General features: G+C 34.6%; 1 protein-coding gene across 1 annotated transcript in view; it reads right to left on the reverse strand.

The window, feature by feature from the left end:
• Positions 1-18038, reverse strand: part of LOC129221260 (inactive peptidyl-prolyl cis-trans isomerase FKBP6-like) — a 30586-nt gene extending 12548 nt beyond the window's left edge. The window contains 1 exon segment of the mRNA XM_054855716.1: positions 17960-18038. Coding sequence (XP_054711691.1) covers positions 17960-17997 — 38 coding nt within the window. The 5' untranslated portion in view covers positions 17998-18038.

An 18038-nucleotide genomic window follows, 5' to 3' on the forward strand; every position in this document is an offset into this window, starting at 1 on the left:
TGCTAGAGGGAGAAATTCAACTGCGGCAGTGTACAGTCATTTGCACTTTGAACCCTGCACATGCCACCTGCCTTGCGATGGCTGCTCAGCAATCAGGTGGTGAAAAGTAAATATTAACTCTCAGGTATGAAAAAATACGCTCAGGATCGCAACCTGTTTTTTTTTTTTTTTTTCAAGCTTATATCCTGACTCAAAAAAATAGAGGTAATATTTGATTATGGTACGACAGTAAACACGCTTTTCCGGATTTCGCACCATTTTTTTAAAATCAATATCAATGAAAGTATACTTTTTGGTATGATAAAAGAATATTAAAAAATAGGGGATAATTTGCATCAGCATATGATCTGCTGATGTTGCTTTTCATCACAATGCAAAACGATTTATTGAGCGATACAATTAACTATATTGATATTAAAAATAACTTTGTAGTTTTGATAAATATGCTATTTATTGTTTACTAATGTGTAAAGGATAGTATATATTGATAGCAGAAGGCGGATGCTACATGCTAAAGTTTACTGATCAATTATAGTAAAACAAAAATATTTCGCATTGCACGTGACAGTGACATCGATGAAATGGAAAAGGCTGTAAATACTGCGCATGTGCTTTTTATAACAATGCATTATATGCTTTATTGAGTGATGCAATAAATAAATTATATTTGTACTAAAAATAACTTCGTATTTTTGATAAATATGCTATGTATTGTTGACTAACATGTAAATAAAAAGATTTATTGTTAGCTGAAGGCACATGCTACATGCTAAAGCTCATGAATAGGGCACAGGTTACAGAAAACAATGTTTAATATATCACTCATGCACAAAAAAGTAACAACTCAAAACACATATTTTGTGGTTCATTTAAAAATTATATAACAGTTTGAGATGTTGCTTACAACAGGAAAAACATCATAAAGGTTCATATGGTTCATAAAATGATTTACTAATGCTCTAAAACTGAACTTTTCCTCATTTTGCACTGTTCTAAAAGTTTTTTTTTTTAATCTCTTTTGTAACATTTTATGCTTTTTTGTTGTGTCACCTTTCTTGCGTGTGAGCGATTCTGATAATACTTTTTTTCATTATTAATAAAAATTTGAAACATAGTTGCCGTATTAAAAAGTGGCTACTAACTTTTAAAAGTGGCCACTAATAAAACTAATCTACCGGCCACTGGCTACTAACCAAATTTCCCAGTTTTCAGCTTTAAAATATAGAAAACTTCTTGTAGAAAATAAACAATATATATAATTTCGGAAATTAATAATGTTTCATTTGTTTGCATTTCATCCCAGCTTTTTTACTACTAATTGTGCTTTTAAGTTTAATGTTGGGTTCAAGGGTACAGCGCCTATACCCAGTGCAGCGCATACGTTAAAAAATCTTTTTCTTTGAGAATAGATTTCGATGCGGTGCTTACACCAGGTGCTGCGCTTTTTTGAGAAAATATGGTACATGCAATAAATTACAATTTTTTGTAGTTACAGAATGTATTATGTACATTCAAAATATGAACTAAAAAAAGAATAGCATAAGTTTTAAAATATAAGTGTTCAATCGTGAATTTCTTGTTCTTTAATCTGATTTTAAAAATAATTCTCATCAAAACATCATGTAAATCTTATTTGGAAAACTATTTAAAAAAATCAGCTTTTTTTTTGGCTCCTAAATATTGCACATTTAATAACATTCCTTTGAGTTATAAATGAAACTGAAATAAGTTGTCTTGGTAGTGTTATGAATTTCCTTTCATAACTGTACCAACTGTTACACAAAGAAGTTTTTATGTAATAGAGTTATTGGCAATTTGTTTAAAGATATTTTTAAATGAACACTTTGGAGAGAAATATTATCAAATACTCATTACCGTATATACTCGCATATAAGTCGATCTCGCCTATAATATAAGTTTACTGACTTTGTGGCACTTAGGCAGAGTTTGAAAGCAGTTTTTTCTTCTGGATTGGACAATAGCGATGTGAATCTTCAGTGGACAGAGTTTAAGGAAAAGCTAGCGAAAACGGTTGGGGATCATGCTTCTTTTAGGAGAAAGGGTGTCGACACTAAAATTTGGCCAATGTGGTTCTCCAGGGAAACTAAAGACGCTCTAAATTACAAGCAAGCTGCTTTTCATAGGTTTAGAGAAACTGGTCACAGTGCAGATAGGCTCCAATATTGTAAGGCAAGGCGTAAATTTAAGTATTTGGTACGGATTCAGAAAAGAGAGTTGGAGCAAAGACTGGCAGATAACATAAACAGGAATCCCAAGAGGTTTTTTGCATATGCTAATTTGGGGAAAGTTCGAAATAGTCATATTGGGCCACTGGGTGATGAGCACGGAATTTTAATTCAGGACGATAGTGATATTGCTAATGTTCTTAATAACTTTTTTCGCGTGTTTTTAACGATAACTGTATCTCAACAGTTGACACCAACAAAGCACAAGCTATAGTTCAGCTTGAGGACTTTGTATTTTCCAGGGATGACGTTTTACTTCATTTGAAAAAAATTAAAGAGACTAAGGCTCTCAGACCTGATAATATTTATCCAAAAATTTTAGTTGAATGTGCGGAGGAATTAGCAGATGTAATCGTAAATATTTTCAATGCTTCTTATAACTTGGGGACAGTGCCAGAGGACTGGAAGCTGGATAACATTACACCGCTCTTCAAGAAAGGGTCTAAAGGGAATGCGGGAAATTATAGACCTGTGAGTCTAACTTCGGTGGTTTGCAAAATTTTTGAAACATTGATAAAAATTAAGATAGTAAATTTTCTAGAGACTAATAATCTATTGACTAGTTTTCAGTACGGTTTCAGGAAAGGTAAATCTTGTGCAACTAATTTATTACATTTCTATGACAAAGTTAGGCTTTGGACAATAAGAAGCCTGTAGATGTTGTTTACATTGATTTTCAAAAAGCTTTCGATAAGGTACCGCATGTTGCTCTACTTAGCAAATTAGCTGATATAGGAACAGGAGGGAAAACTTTCATTTGTGTAAAAAACTGGCTGACCGGAAGGAAACAAAGAGTAGTTTTAAGGGAAAATTATTCTAATTGGAGTGAGGTCTTAAGCGGGGTTCCTCAAGGATCAGTGTTAGGGCCTGTTTTGTTCATTGTCTTTATGAATGATATTCACAAAAATATTTCTGGGAACATGAATTGTTTTGCTGATGATGTCAACATTATGGGGATTGTAGAAAATGAAGAACAAGCAAATCAGCTGCAAGAGGATCTAGATCATATTACAGAGTGGGCTGATAAATGGGGTATGGCTGTTAATGTTGGGAAATGTCAAGTGCTACATTTAGGGCATGGAAATAAGTGTACAAGTTATTATTTGCAAGGTTCAGTCATTAGTCAGGCAGACAAAGTTACTGATCTGGGGGTCTTAATAAGTCAGGATTTAAAGTTTAGCCAACAGTGCAGCATTGCTAGCAACAAAGCCAATAAGATGCTTGGGTTTATCAATAGATCTATTTCAAATAAATCTAAAGATGTTCTTCTGCCCTTATATAGAAGTTTGGTAAGACCCCATTTGGAGTATGCTGTTCAGTTTTGGTCTCCTTATCTTAAGAAAGACAATGTATTGGAAAGGGTTCAAAGGCGGGCTACAAGGCTAATAAGTGGACTTTCCCACTTAGATTATGATTCCAGGCTTAGAAGGCTACAAATGTACAATCTTGAGCAAAGAAAGAGACCGAGGGGACATGAATCAGCTGTTTAAATTTATTAAAACGAAAGATGTTACAGGGCTAAAGTTTAGCACTGAAAACAGGACAAGGGGTAATTTTTTAAGCTATTTAAATCTCAGGCTAACATGGATATTAGGAAAAATTATTATTTTAGCAGGGGTAGTGAAACCTTGGAACAGCTTACCGGAAGAGGTGGTAATGAGCAAAGGAGTAGACAGTTTTAAGAGGGCCATTGATCTTCACAGGGGATTGTAAATTGACTAGGACCAGTCTAGCTGGGCCCAGAGCCTGTTGCTGGTTGTCACTTTTGTATTTGTATTGTATTTGTATAAGTTCTTCTGCCCTTATATAGAAGTTTGGTAAGATCTCATTTGGAGTATGCTGTTCAGTTTTGGTCTCCTTATCTTAAGGGTGCTCTTCACTGAGAGTCTGAAAGCTTCGTATCCAATGCTAACCTACGGGGAAAGTTGAATGTTATTCTACAAAATTCCTTTGAAGTTTTTGGGTCAATTTTTTTTCTGAGTATTTTTCAAGCCTTTGTCTGTATCTTTTACTTTTTACTTTTTTGATATGTCCATTTTTCGATTTTTTAAAATTCGAGAAAAAATGAATTTCTTCGAAAACGAGGTACTGTTGGACCTTTCGCTCTGTAAAAAATCTGCAAATCGTGCTATCGAAATTTTAAGAACGCCCCAACACGTAAAATATTTCTAGCTCTCCTTTGAGACTAATTTTGAAATGATGCGACCATTGCTAAAAAATATCGGGGCTCCAACCATCTGAAATATTTTCGAAAAAGCTCAATTCTTCTACTAAGCCACGCATCCCACCGGTCCCTCCTTTCTTGGGGGGGGGGGGGGGGGGAAACTGGTGAGGTGTATAAGATTTACAGTCATTAGTGCAAACGACCGTTTCCATTTACTACTCCCCTCTTTTTTTCGCAGGCATTTTTCAATGAAGGAACGAATGAGTGCTTTTGAAAGCGAATCCACATGCTTGGAAACATCTTCACGATTTGATTTGTGTTTAGAAAGGATATAGTTTTTAAAGAGTGCTTCTGAGATAATTCTTGCGAGTTCTTGTGCTAAATGACCTCCTGAATCCAAATATGACAACCTTTTTCCATTCACACGTCCCGCTTTTTCGGAAATGTCGCCCGCAATTTTTTTCAGTTTTTGACAGTTTCATAGCCATTATTTTTATTTGGAGGGGAAGGAATCATTATATTATACATTAATACTTTTCTGAGGGACTAGAGAGGTGCTAAGTTTGTACGCAAGAACACATGGAGGAAATTGGTTAACTCATGGGGGGTATTACCACTTATTAATATTTTTTAAATCATCAAAACCCATCCTTTTTTCTAAGGGTTTGTTTTACGATTTTTCCCTTATTTTTTTGGCATAAAAATAGAGTATAGGACTCACACCTATAAGCCCTATATCCGAAAAAATTTCACATTGTAAATTTAAAAAAAAAATGAAGTATCGCATTTTGCGTAAAGTTGCATCGCAGACCTTCAGTGAAGAACCTTTCCGTGTTACTCAAATTAATTCACGGATATAATTAAGATTAAAATGATCTTAAGTATGTTTATAACATAGCATTAATGAATATTTCTATTTCTGGGGATGCACTTCCTCCATTACTTTTCACTACATCAAGAAGGCATAAACAATGGAGCTGGTGCATCCAAAGAAAGATAAATATGTATATTAATGCTACTTTATAAGCAAATTTAAGGGTGCTTTTCACTGAGAGTCTGAAAGCCTACGGATCCAATGTTAACCTACGTAGAAAGTTGGATGAAGGTTTTACAAATTCCTTTGAAGTTTTCATGTAAATTTTTTTCCGAGTATTTTTCAAGCCTCTGTCTGTGTCGCCTACTTTTTGCTTTTTTGAAATATCCATTCTTTGATTGTTCAAAATTAGAGAAAAAATGAATTTCGTTGAAAAAGGTGGTAGGTACTGTTCGACATTTTGCTCCATAAAAAATCTGGCAAAATATTTCCAGCACTCTTTTGAGACTTTGTTCGAAATAATGCGACCAATTCCAAAAAAAAAAAAAAACCGGGGTTCCAAAACCGTATTCCAGATACTAGATATTTGGAATCTATTTTTGTCTATATTATACTATGTTACTACAAATGTAAACGCATAAAATGCTTTCCACAGCTCAACAAACATTCTTGAAAATAACTTCTCCAGCCAAACTCGTAAAAAATTCGTTACAAGGTATGTACACATTGATCATGTAATTCATAATATAGTGAAATCCAGTAACAATGAACTTCAAAATCAGGACTGAAAACTTATTTGATTGAAACGGGTATTTCGTTATACTGATGTTCTTTGTAACAGAATTCCACTGAATTTTTCTTTTGAAAACTTTTTAAGGAGAAAAATGATAGGGGAGACCGGGGCAAGATGACGAGCCGGGCAAGATGACGAATGCCTTAATTTTTCCGTTTTAAACTAGGTAACTGCATCAACTGCATGCTACTGGCTCTCGTATCTGCTGTTCGTTCAGCAACAGTATAGAGACGCTGAAATCGCCATATTTGTGTTAGTTCTGAAGCTCTGATTGTTTACCGGTGCCACGATATAACTTTTATGCATGTGTAAATAAGCTCTGCTGCGTATACATATATGATACGTCGTGTCTCTTGAGTATTTATGAGTAACTTAGTTTAAATACTACCTATTACCATTAATATATGTCAATTAATCGCCTTCTGTTATGGCAATGGAGAAGAATCAGTTCAAACAGGCAGTCTGGGGCAAGATGACGGGCAGCAACGCGGGGCAAGATGACGAGCTTGCCTATTGCCCGTGTTTCGGAATTTATTAAACTAACTATGTTGTCCACTTTATTAAATTCCTGTAAACGCTGTCTGTTTGTCCACGCGACCTTGCGCTTCTCCTCTGGGGTTAAAGGATGCATTGAATCAAGGGAGGTATCGTTCGAAAGTGGGTGATCAGGGGCTATTTATAAACTAGTTGACCAAATGACTAATTGAATGAATTAAACCAAGCAAAGAATCTCCTGCTTTGCTGATTATTGACAATCGTAAATCTCACAAAGCTTTGCAGGCTATCTTATATCGCAGTGAAAAAACATTATCATGGTTGGGTTGCCATTTCACACATCCCATCGTCTCTAGCTCCTGATACGTCATTTTTCTGCCCATTGAAAACCTACTATAGCCAAGCATGTGACAACTTTATGGTCATTCATCAAGGACAAACTATCACAAGAAAAAAATATTGGTGAGCTTTTGAGCACCGCTTACTTCAAAGCAGCTATAGTTGGAAATGCCGATAAAGAGTTTAAAAAATGAGGTATCGAGTCTCATAATTTTCTTGTTTTTTAGCGGACTATGACGTTGTTGGCTCTGAAACTGAATAATAGTGCTAATCCTCAGACCTTGGGAGTAGAAAACCAACATATAAACCCTCCAGACGAAGCAGAAGTTATGGCAAATGCTGATTCCGATATACCAAAGAAGCATGTTAGTGTTTTTGATTTCAATGCATTGCCTAAAGCAACACAATGCGAGAAAACAAAAACTGAACATTCTTACAAGCACACCCGTCAAAGAAATGTCAGAACAAGGAGCAAAGCGGAAAAAAAGAATTATTTAAAAAAAAAACAAGGAAAATAAGCTCGTAAAGCTAAAAAGGGAGTAAAAAAAAAAAAAAAACTCAGACCAAATTCCTGTAGGCCCAAGTCTATTAGTGCGGGCCCGTATTCATGCCAAGCAATGCAGTTGCAACAAATTCAAAGAATAGTGTTCTAAGATGCTTTGCTTTGAAAGTGGAATTTTGAGACCCTCCAACAGAAGAATGGATCCAGAGCTGTAAAAGCCAAGAGTGGTGGCATGAGGAATGTTCCAATCATGAAAATGGTATTTTTATTTGCGTCTATTTTTAGCTGCAGAACTTAACACTTGAACATTACGCTACAACGCATTACGCTTAATTTGATACTTAGTAAGATGTTAAAACACAGTTATCATTTGTAAAACTAAGTAACATATTCAAAACATAAAATATGTTCAACCTTTTTCAACGTTGTCATCTTGCCCCTAGGTCAAAGTCATCTTGCCCCAGTACTGGGGCAAGATGACGATTTGTTAAGGTCATGAAAAAATGAAAATATACTTCGTTATTTTTATTTGAAAAATTAAATGACAATATATTTAATACTACAAAGGACTACTCTAACAGCTCATGTAAAATTAATTTTTCTATCCTTAAAAATAAATTAATAAACCACGAAAATTGTTAACATAGTCATCTTGCCCCGGTCTCCCCTACATACCTGCATTTCTTTAAAGCATGAACGAGTATAAAAAAATTGTTTTAAAGCAGGGTGGGTTCCCAGGGTCGTGTAGCGTTTCTTATTCGGTCGAAACATTATTCCTACCACAGTATAGTTGGGGGTGGATCGAATCTAACATAGCAGTTTTGTAATGTAGGATCTAACGTAGCTTTCACAATGTTGCCAGGTTAGGTCCACACCTAGCGATACTTCACTGACTTGTAGGCTACGGGATCACAGGTCCTTTACTTGGTCAAAAAAGGGTCGCAACGTGCAAAAGATTGAGAACCACTGGTTTAAATTTACAGATAATTAGAGAACTGATGGGAAAATGGGGAGAACACTGACCACTTTGTTTTTAACTGGATGAATACACAATGTTCTAAGAATCTTTCGGTAGTCGTGTTACACTGAAATTTTCATAAGCTCAGACAAATAATTTGTCTGACGTCTAAAACATTTCCCTGAAACCTAAGGTTTTTCAATTTTTTCCGGTCTTTATCAATATATATTTCTGTGTTATGCACTGTGCAGTCATGCCTGTTCATAATGAAGTCTAAGGAACCGAATAACAATTTCGCTTATAGCCTCAATTTTGCTATAAAAAGGTAAACAACAAGAAGGGAACTGAACCATAAATACAATATATACGGCTGGAATATTAGTACAAAAAACCAAATTTCTAGTTGAATTTTAATTCAAAGTGTCAAAGGTCAAAGTTTTTTAATATCCTGGATAAAAAAACAAATACTTAGCCACAAGTTTTCAATCAAGCAATGCGTTTTCTACTTATAATTTGTAGTTTTAGATGGGTGGAAAAACTTTTTGTCTATAAATAAATTCAATCCGTTCGTATAGGTATGCATTGGAAAAAAAATAAATAAAAAATAAATGAATAAGAAATAAATGAATAAAAATCTTGGTATCGAGTTACATTTCGTGTCGAAATGTAAGACAAAGAAGATTCATTTCAGCCTTTCACGGTTTCACATTTACACACTGAGGAAGGAGGTTATTGTCTCTGAAACATGTTTGCATTTTAAACTTATACATCTTTTACTTGTGCTTTTAAGTAGTGTCCACGCTAGGCCGTTTTTGAAGAGTGCAGCGCCTTGCCCTTTTCCATATCAGCAGAATGCGCCCTGCCCTTCTTTTAGATCGCGAAATGCGCCCCGCCCTTTTCAAAAAAAAAAAAAAAAAAAGAAATTGCACCCTGTGTTTTTAAAAAGATGCCTCAACCGTCGTTTTGACCTGCCGCGATATCGGGGCAATTTTATTTGTCCAGCGATCGTCTGCAAAAACGCTCATGTCTTATCCTTGTTCCCAGAATTTCACCCTGAAAACGGCCCCATAAACAAAAGGGGAAGCAAATAAATAGGCAAAGAGGGGATGAGATTCTCAGAATTCAAACAGGTTTATCAGTAGGAAACAAAGGCATGTTCTTCCTTCTACTGAGGGTGGGTATTTGAAAGGTTGTGGGAAGGAGTAGGGTCCTCTGGGAAGGGAGAGATCTTTGTTTCATTCCTTCCCATCCTTGATCTTCTGAGAATCAACAATGAGAGGGACTAGGACATTTTCCTAACAATTTCAGCCCTTTGTGTCCGTTTTTCGTTTGCACGTGGAAATTAGGCCTAGCTAATTTTAGTGCATTGCTAGTGATTTTGTAGCAATCTTTTCACATCTGCAGACCTGCCAACCTTATGAAAGGAAAAAAAGGGAGATCCACTCAAAGCTTTAAGGGAGAAAAAGGGAGATTTTAAACGATGCTATAACGAATAAAAAACACTGTTACATCAAGTATTTCTAGTTTAAAGTAGATTAATGTTACACAATGTGTTAATTTAGTACCATTCCAGTGCAGTTCTTTAAAAATTCATGTACTGTAGATTGAAAACGGTTGACAGACAGTTTGAAAAAATATAATGAATACAGATATAATCAATTGCTTAAGTTTTATTTTATTTTTTAAATATTCGCGACACTTATTCAAAATACAATATCATATTCTATTATAAGTTATTATTTTTCTCAATATCAGATAAAAGTTACAAAAATCAACCTTTTTTTCCCCTGTTAATGCAATTTCTATATATTATATTACATGTTGAATCTCAAGTTAATTTTTTTTAAAGAATTTTTTTAAAAAATGTTTAATTTAAAAAAAAAAAGAAAAAAAAGAATATAAAAAAAAACGGGAGAAATGGATACTCAAACGTACAACCGGGAGTATGGAGTAAAAAACGGGAGTCTCCCGTGAAAAGCGGGAGAGTTGGCAGGTCTGCATCTGTTTCTGGAAAGTTAACTTTCTGATTGTTTCCTAAGAAGAACATAGTACAAAGCTTACTGGGCTAAAATGCAAGGGTATTTTTTTAATATTTTAGATTTTTAACCCCCATCCTCAGCCCCCCCCTAAAAACCGTTTGAAATGGAAAAACATCGCATTGACTGGGCGTTCATTCAATTCTTTCCTTTTTGCTAAAAATTTTTATTATCTTTTTATATGTGTGTGTGTGTGTGATTCATATAACAGATTATTTAAAACACTTATTGACACAATAAAACCATACTTTTGACATACTTGTGCTTTTTTCTAACTAAAATGATCTTGCATTGTTTCTTTTTCCTTTATAAATTAAAATATTATGCAATTGATTTTTAAAAAAAATCACAAAATTAAAATGCCAATATATTAAATTTTCACAAATTGTCTGAGATAAAAATCTTAGCTTGGCCCAAGCTGCTTATGTATTGCATTTAGGAGCGCATACATCTGCCAACACATTTGTGTTATGAATTTGAACAACTCCATTACAAGGAAATAGAGCTCAAATAAAGTCTTTTTAGTTTTGCAACTTGCTACCACTGCATTTTGAAGCACTGCACACAGTATTTTAAGTTAATTATTCCATTTGAAGTGTAGTATATTTAAAAAAGGAGAATTTACACTCATCACGATTTTGATGTCTACTAAAATACTCAATGGCACAATACACATTACTAGGCAGTTTCTTTGGTAGAAAGGGGAGATCAGTAATTAAACACTGTTCTTCTTAAATTGAAATTCAAAGGGTTTTGAAATGCCTAGAATTTTTTTTTTTTTACTCTTACAGGTAGTTAAAATTATGGCCTGAAAAGTGTTGAAAAACACCCAAAGCCAAGTTTCAGTTTTTGCCAAATGTTCCTACGGAGTATGGAAAATGTGCTTAGCTTAGTTGGCATTTGTGTGTGTGTGGGGGGGGGGGGGGGGTGAGCTAACCCTATTCTGCAGACAAGTACGTTTTCTGGATGAAATCATATTTAATACTAAAGTCAGTGGTGACGGCGATCGAGGGGGGGGGGGGGTGATCATGGTGCAGACTAGACTGTTTGAATATTTGCAAGGTGTTTTAAGTGTTATTTCTCCTCTTAATTTTTTTTGGGGGAGGGGGGGGGGGCGCTCAGTACTTTTTGAGTGGTGCATCATTGGTCTTGGGTGGGGGTGGGGGGACACTGCGTTGAAATAGTGCCCTTTTTAAAAAAGTACTGCCCTTTTTTTTCCTAGAGTGAACACTACTTTTAAGACGTTGTTTTTGACTTTTATCTATTTCTTGCACAAAGCTCATGCTTTTTAAAGTGCATATTTTATTTACAATTCACACATTTAAAAATTGAAGACATTTTGGAACATCCAATTTAAAATGGTGTTAAAGTTTCATTGAAACATTATCATTACTTGATATTATTCATAAATGGGGAGAAAAAATTCAAAAAAAAAAAAAAAAAAATAATAATAATAATACCAAACAGAAAAGAAAAACATTTAGCATCCAGCCCATGGCTTTCATTTGAATTTTGACGTCTTGAATTTGAATTATGTTCTTTGCAATCACGAATTGTGGTAGGACCCTACTTGTTGGATTTCTTATTTCTACAAATGGTTCCTATCCGAATCATATTTGTAAAAGTCATGATTTGAATACAAGACGTCTACATTCAAATGAATTCCAGGGACTGGATGCTGAATGTTGTTGACTGAATGCTGTTTTTGTCTGAAAAGTATTGTGTAAAATCGAGAGTGTCGGGAATAAGTAAAGACGATGGCGGGGGACATGAACTTCACCGCCCAGGAGGAGGGACATGCTCGCGAAGACACATGGAACAGACGAGTTTGCATTAAAAACATAGAAAAATAAAGTCGAAAGAACATCAACTACGGAGAAGTGAAAACAATAAGCAACCGTGGTTGCTCAAAAAAAGAATATATTTGGTCTTGGTCAAGCAATAATAAGGTATTCGAGAGCAAATTATTGGTATTAGTCTCACGTAACTGTGCACATCTCTCAACTTTTGTTGATTTTAAATGTTAACATTTATTAACATAGAAATTACACTATTTTAATGTACAAACGTGCAAATTAAATTACACTTGTTTCGGAGTTACTAAGAACATATTTATCAATAGAGATAGATACATGTGTTTCTGTCTTTTACATCATTCAAAAAGTTATTGGGCCTGACAGATTTCTTTTCCACGTTCTAGAGTTATTTGAGTTACCCTAATTTTGCTAACAGTTTAAAATTTCCCCGGGAAGTCGAGAAGAGATCAAAAAAAGAAAAATTAAAAAAATTAGAGCAATAAATGTTAGTATACTCAATAATTTATAAATTCTGCTTCATGAATATTTTTATACAAAAAGAGAAAAATTAAATTGAAATATTTTTTAAATTTAAAGGATAGTATACTAATGTGTGTGATTTGCAAATGTCGGATTATATTTTCAATTCTGATATTTTTTTTCTTAACATAAATTACGTATGTAAGACATTGTTCACTCTCTTACAAGCAAACAATTGACGTAAGTAGGGAAAAAGCGAATCCGGAACTATTCTGCGTAATTGTTACAATTGTTTGATTCATTGCAATAATTTGCATCAATGAAAGCTTGATTGAGTGCAGCTATCAAGTTTAGGACTTCGTTTGCACGAAGCTCTCAACTTTGTATGGTAGTAAAGAGGTTTCATTTAATTTCGAAATGCGAGCATGAATGAATTTTCTGAAAATTGTGCTTTTAGCCATTGCTTTTCTCACCATAGTATCTGCAGAAAGGAAAGCATTTCTGGTTATTGTTATTATTACTATTTTGAATCGCAGAAAGCAATGCATAACTAATGTAACCAAAAATTGAAAACCATTAGAAAAAAAAAAAGACCTGAGAAGAAAAAAAATCAAAACAGTTTTAAAAAGTTATTCTATTCCTCCTAACATTTTGCATTTGAATAATTCGAAGTACATTGTTCCAAGTGTACTGCAAGTAAACTGCAGCTTGTATTTTTAATTTAAGTAATTGCAAGTAATTCCCTGTTGCTCGTGTAATTCCACCCACGAAATGTATTTTCAAATGTTCTCAAACATCATATAACTGCGTGCTTCGAAAATACACTTCAATGGAAGAAATGTGTAGGATTGACAACTGATGGAGAACGAGCAATGTCAGGCATTCATATTGGTTTGGTCCCCAAAGTTAAGACAGTTGCTCCCTTGGTTCAATGGACGCATTGTAGCATACATAGAGAAGCTCTTGCAGTAAAAGGCTTGAACGCGTCTTTAAAAAAACTCTTGACCACGCAGTGAAAATCGTGAACTTTTTCAAAGTAAGGCCTAAAAACTCCAGACTGTTTAGTGTTTTGTGCGACGAAATGGGCGCTGAACACAAGCAACTTTTGCTTCATTGTGAAGTTCGATGGCTCTCGAGAGGAAAAGTTTTGACAAGGTTATTCGAACTCCGCGATGAACTCTTGATTTTCCTAACGGATGGAGTAAATGAGGGAAAAATAGCAAGTTCCCATTTAGACTGCATAACCGATGAAAATTGGTTAAAACGATTGGCCTATTTGGCAGATATTTTCAATTCCCTCAATGTTCTGATTTTAACTCTGCAGGGCAAGAATTGTCATAAGTTTTTTGTGCAAGACAAAATCGAAGCTATGATAATTAAACTTCAGAGATGGGCTCGAAAAGTAGACCAAGATTCTTTTGATGCGTTTCCTACTTTGCATGACTTTATTGAGACCAACGAAATTAAAGTCGATAGAAAAACAGCTGCAACCATAAAAGATCACCTCAACGCTATGGCCTCTAGCCTCAGGTAAGCTGAAAATTTTATTCTCCTTAATTTTTTGCCAGTATTTTAATACGTCTTATTATTAAAGACATTAATTTTCTTAAGAACTTCTTTAAAAATTAAATATTTGAAATAATGCGATTTTAAAACTAATATTAACAAATGATAACTATTTTGTATAATATAGTGTGAGTGAATATTCATTCATATGAATGAGGCTTTTAGTAACTGAAGCAGTATTAAGATTTTTCATATTTCTTAGGCACTTCTTCCCTAAAATTGAGGATGAAATTCAGTGGATCAGAAATCCCTTTGAAGAGAACAACCTTTCCAAACTGAAATTATCTTCAAGTGAAGAAGATTCATTAATTGAACTATGATGTGACCAATCTTTAAAATCGCTTTTCAAAACAACACCATTGGTCCCGTTTTGGATAAACGTTCAGCAAGAATATCCAGTTATTGCCAAAATTGCACTCTCACACTTGATGGGGTTTTCTACAACTTATTTTTGTGAACGAGCTTTTTCAACTTTAGTATTTTTGAAGAATAAATACAGAAACAAGCTGAATGTTGAGAGCAATTTAAGATTAAAACTGTCTGGTTTCAATCCAGACATTGAATCGCTGGTGGAAGACAAACAATGTCAAAAATCCCATTAAGAATCTTTTGACTTTTAATACTTGTTTTTGACTTTTTTACAATTTTGTCAGCTACGTGGATTATAATAAAATTATTTTCGTTAAAAAAAAACATCTTAAAATTCTTCTGGTACATTATCTTTTACTTACTGCTGAAAAATGTGCATTATATATATACATACACACAAATACACATGCTGTTTGCCATTACAAATTATACAAAGCAGTTAGTGGGCCTCCAAATTTTTCTGATGAAATTAGTGGGCTGCGCTACTGAAAAGGTTGGGAACCGCTGGGCTAATAAATGGACTTTCTCACTTAGACTATGATTCCAGGCTTAGAAGGCTAAAAATGTACAGTCTTGAGCAAAGAAGAGACCGAGGGGACATGATTCTGTTGTTTAAATTTATCAAAATGAAAGATGTTACGGTGCTGAAGTTTAACCCTGAAAACAGGACAAGGGGTCATTGTTTTAAGCTATTTAAATCTCGGGCTAACATGGATGCTAGGAAAAATTATTTTAACAGGGTAGTGGAACCTTGGAACAGTTTACCGGAAGAGGTGGTAATGAGCAAGGGAGTAGATAGTTTTAAGAGTGCCATTGATCTTCACTGGGGATTGAAAATTGACTAGGACCAGTCTAGCTGGGCCCAGAGCCTGTTGCTGGTCGTCACTTTTGTATTTGTATATTACTAAGTGGGCAGATAAGTGGCGTATGGCAGTTAATGTAGGGAAGTGTCAAGTGCTACACTTGGGTCACGGGAATAATCATGTACAAGTTATTACTTACAGGGTTTGGTCATTAGTCATGCAGAAAACGTTATGGATCTAGATATCTTAATAAGTCAGGATTTCAAGTTTAGTCAACAGTACAACATTGCAAGTAACAAAGCCAACAGAATGCTTTGGTTTATCAATAGATCTAGTTCAAACAAATTTAAGAAGGTTCTTCTGCTGCTATATAGGAATTTAGTAAGACCTCATTTGGAGTATGCTGTTTAGTTTTCGTCTTCTTATCTCAGGAAAGATATTTCTGTATTGGAAAGGGTTCAAAGAAGGGTTACTTAGCCAGTAAGAGGACTTTCAGATTTGGACTATGATAAGACTTGAAAAGGCTTAATATGTACAGCTTGGAACAAAGGAGAGCCAGAGGGGATACGATTTAGTTGTTTAAATTTACCAAAATGAAAGATGTGAACAGGATAAATTTTCTCACGGAAAGCAAGACAAGGGGACATTGGGGTTTTAAGCTATTCAAATCTCAGGCTAACCTGGAAATTAAGAAAAATTACTTAGTAGGGCTGTGGGCACTTTGAACAGCTTACCGGAAGAGGTGGTAATGAGCAAGGGGGTGGATAGCTTTAAGAGGGCCATTGATCTTCATTGAGGACTAATTGATTGACTAGGATCAGCCTAGCTGGGCTGAAAGCCTGTTGCTGGTCGTCACTTTTGTATTTGTAAATATTAAGTGCAAAAGTTTGATTTTTTCCAGAAGAAAATGTTATTGAAAAGAAGAGATAAGCTATTTGAATGTGATTGCTAAATAGAATGCAATTATATGCATCAGGCCTGTTATTCAGAAATTATGCATTATATCTTTTGCCCCCCCCCCTTCCCCAATTTGTTTCGAAAAATTTGAAACTATGAACCTAACATGATCGAGAAGGAATTACCTACTCTATAAATTTTAGTCAGCTGGTGAGTAATCACTAAATACAAATATTCTGGCAGAGAGTGTTCACTGTAGAACTTTTCTCAAAGTGTTGGATAATGGCAGTGGTCAAAAAATGCAGAGATGTAGTTGTGTTTTCATATTGTTTCTCCCATTTAGAAGATATAAATTGGAGGATGTGAAGACTTTTATTCACGAAACCAAGACCTCAAGTCACGTCATTGATTTTAAAGTAAAGCATTGGAAGATATCAGATTTATTTCACTTGTTTCTTGTAAAACGTGCCAACCATTTGTCTTTTGTTGGCTCACGTGACTTGGGATCTTTTGCTAAGCCAATGATTAGACTTGCTACCTTCATTTTAATTCCTGCTCTAAGATTTCTTTTTGCATTTTTTTGAAGTTGATTCAGTGTTCTCGCTATAAATGGAAAAAAAAAAAAGTTAACAGGATCTTTTTTTATTATTACTTTTTTAGTCTCAACATCTTCTGCAAATATTTTTAGGCCTCCCTAGAAAAAGAGCTGAATGTACCACAGTCTGCATAAATATGCAATGCTCGGCTACAATAATAAAAGATTTGTTTAAACAATTAGAATTTCACGTGTCAGAAAATATATTATAATTTCGTCCAGTGGCGCAGTTAGAGTGGGGTTGAAGGGGCGGTCCGCCCCGGGAGGCATACTTTTGGGAGTGTCAATTCAGCAACTTTGATGAGAAAAAAATTCTAAACAAGGGACTTGTCCTTCAAATCTATTTCTGGAGGCAAAAAAAAAAAAAAAATGTAAGGTTTCAGTATAACTATATAACTGTGCTTCTTATTGTTCAAAGTTGAAATATTTCCTTAGTGAGCCCCTGAACCTTTCTCATTCCCTTAACGTCACCCTGGATACTTTATTGTATTTTTAAAATTTAAAGTTGGGAAAAATATTCTGGAAAAGGCCCCCCGACTTTCTAACCTCAACAAAAGCTAAACCAGACTTCAGTTTCAATGAAAATTCGAGAGAGAACCCCCCCCCCCCCTCGGCCCTTTTTTTTTGTAGGAAGAATACCGAATAAATGTTTTTCCTTCCTCCCTTAAAGAAAAGGCTTCAATTTTAAGTTCAATATTTTTTTACGGTTTAATGATTTAGATATGTCTTAATGAAAAGGCGGAAAATAGATGCAACCATTCCGTGTGGTCGAAACTAGCTACACCACTGATTTTGTCTTGAACCAATTCAATATTGCAAAGTTCGAAAGTGTCAACATGAAGGAAGTGCAAGCAAAACCCTTTTAGGAACAATTATACAACTTTTAAAGTTTTGAACAAAACAATATATTCTTATATGAAAAATACTATTTTCCAAGAAATTCAAATATCATAACAGCGCAAAATTTTTGAGCAAGGTCGATTTTCAGACTTGGAATGCCTAAACCATTGAAACCTGTTGCTCGCTTTTGTGCGTTTTCATGTTACACGAGCTACACATTTAAACTATTAAAATTTTGCAGAAAAATAATTTTAATTAGCTTTTACCTTCGAGTAAAACCACGATTAGCAGATACTGAAGCCATAACAAAAAAAAAAATGAAGAAATTCGCAGGTTAAAAAACAG

The sequence above is a fragment of the Uloborus diversus genome, chromosome 4 (genome assembly GCF_026930045.1).
Source record: "Uloborus diversus isolate 005 chromosome 4, Udiv.v.3.1, whole genome shotgun sequence".
Lineage (NCBI taxonomy): Eukaryota > Metazoa > Arthropoda > Arachnida > Araneae > Uloboridae > Uloborus > Uloborus diversus.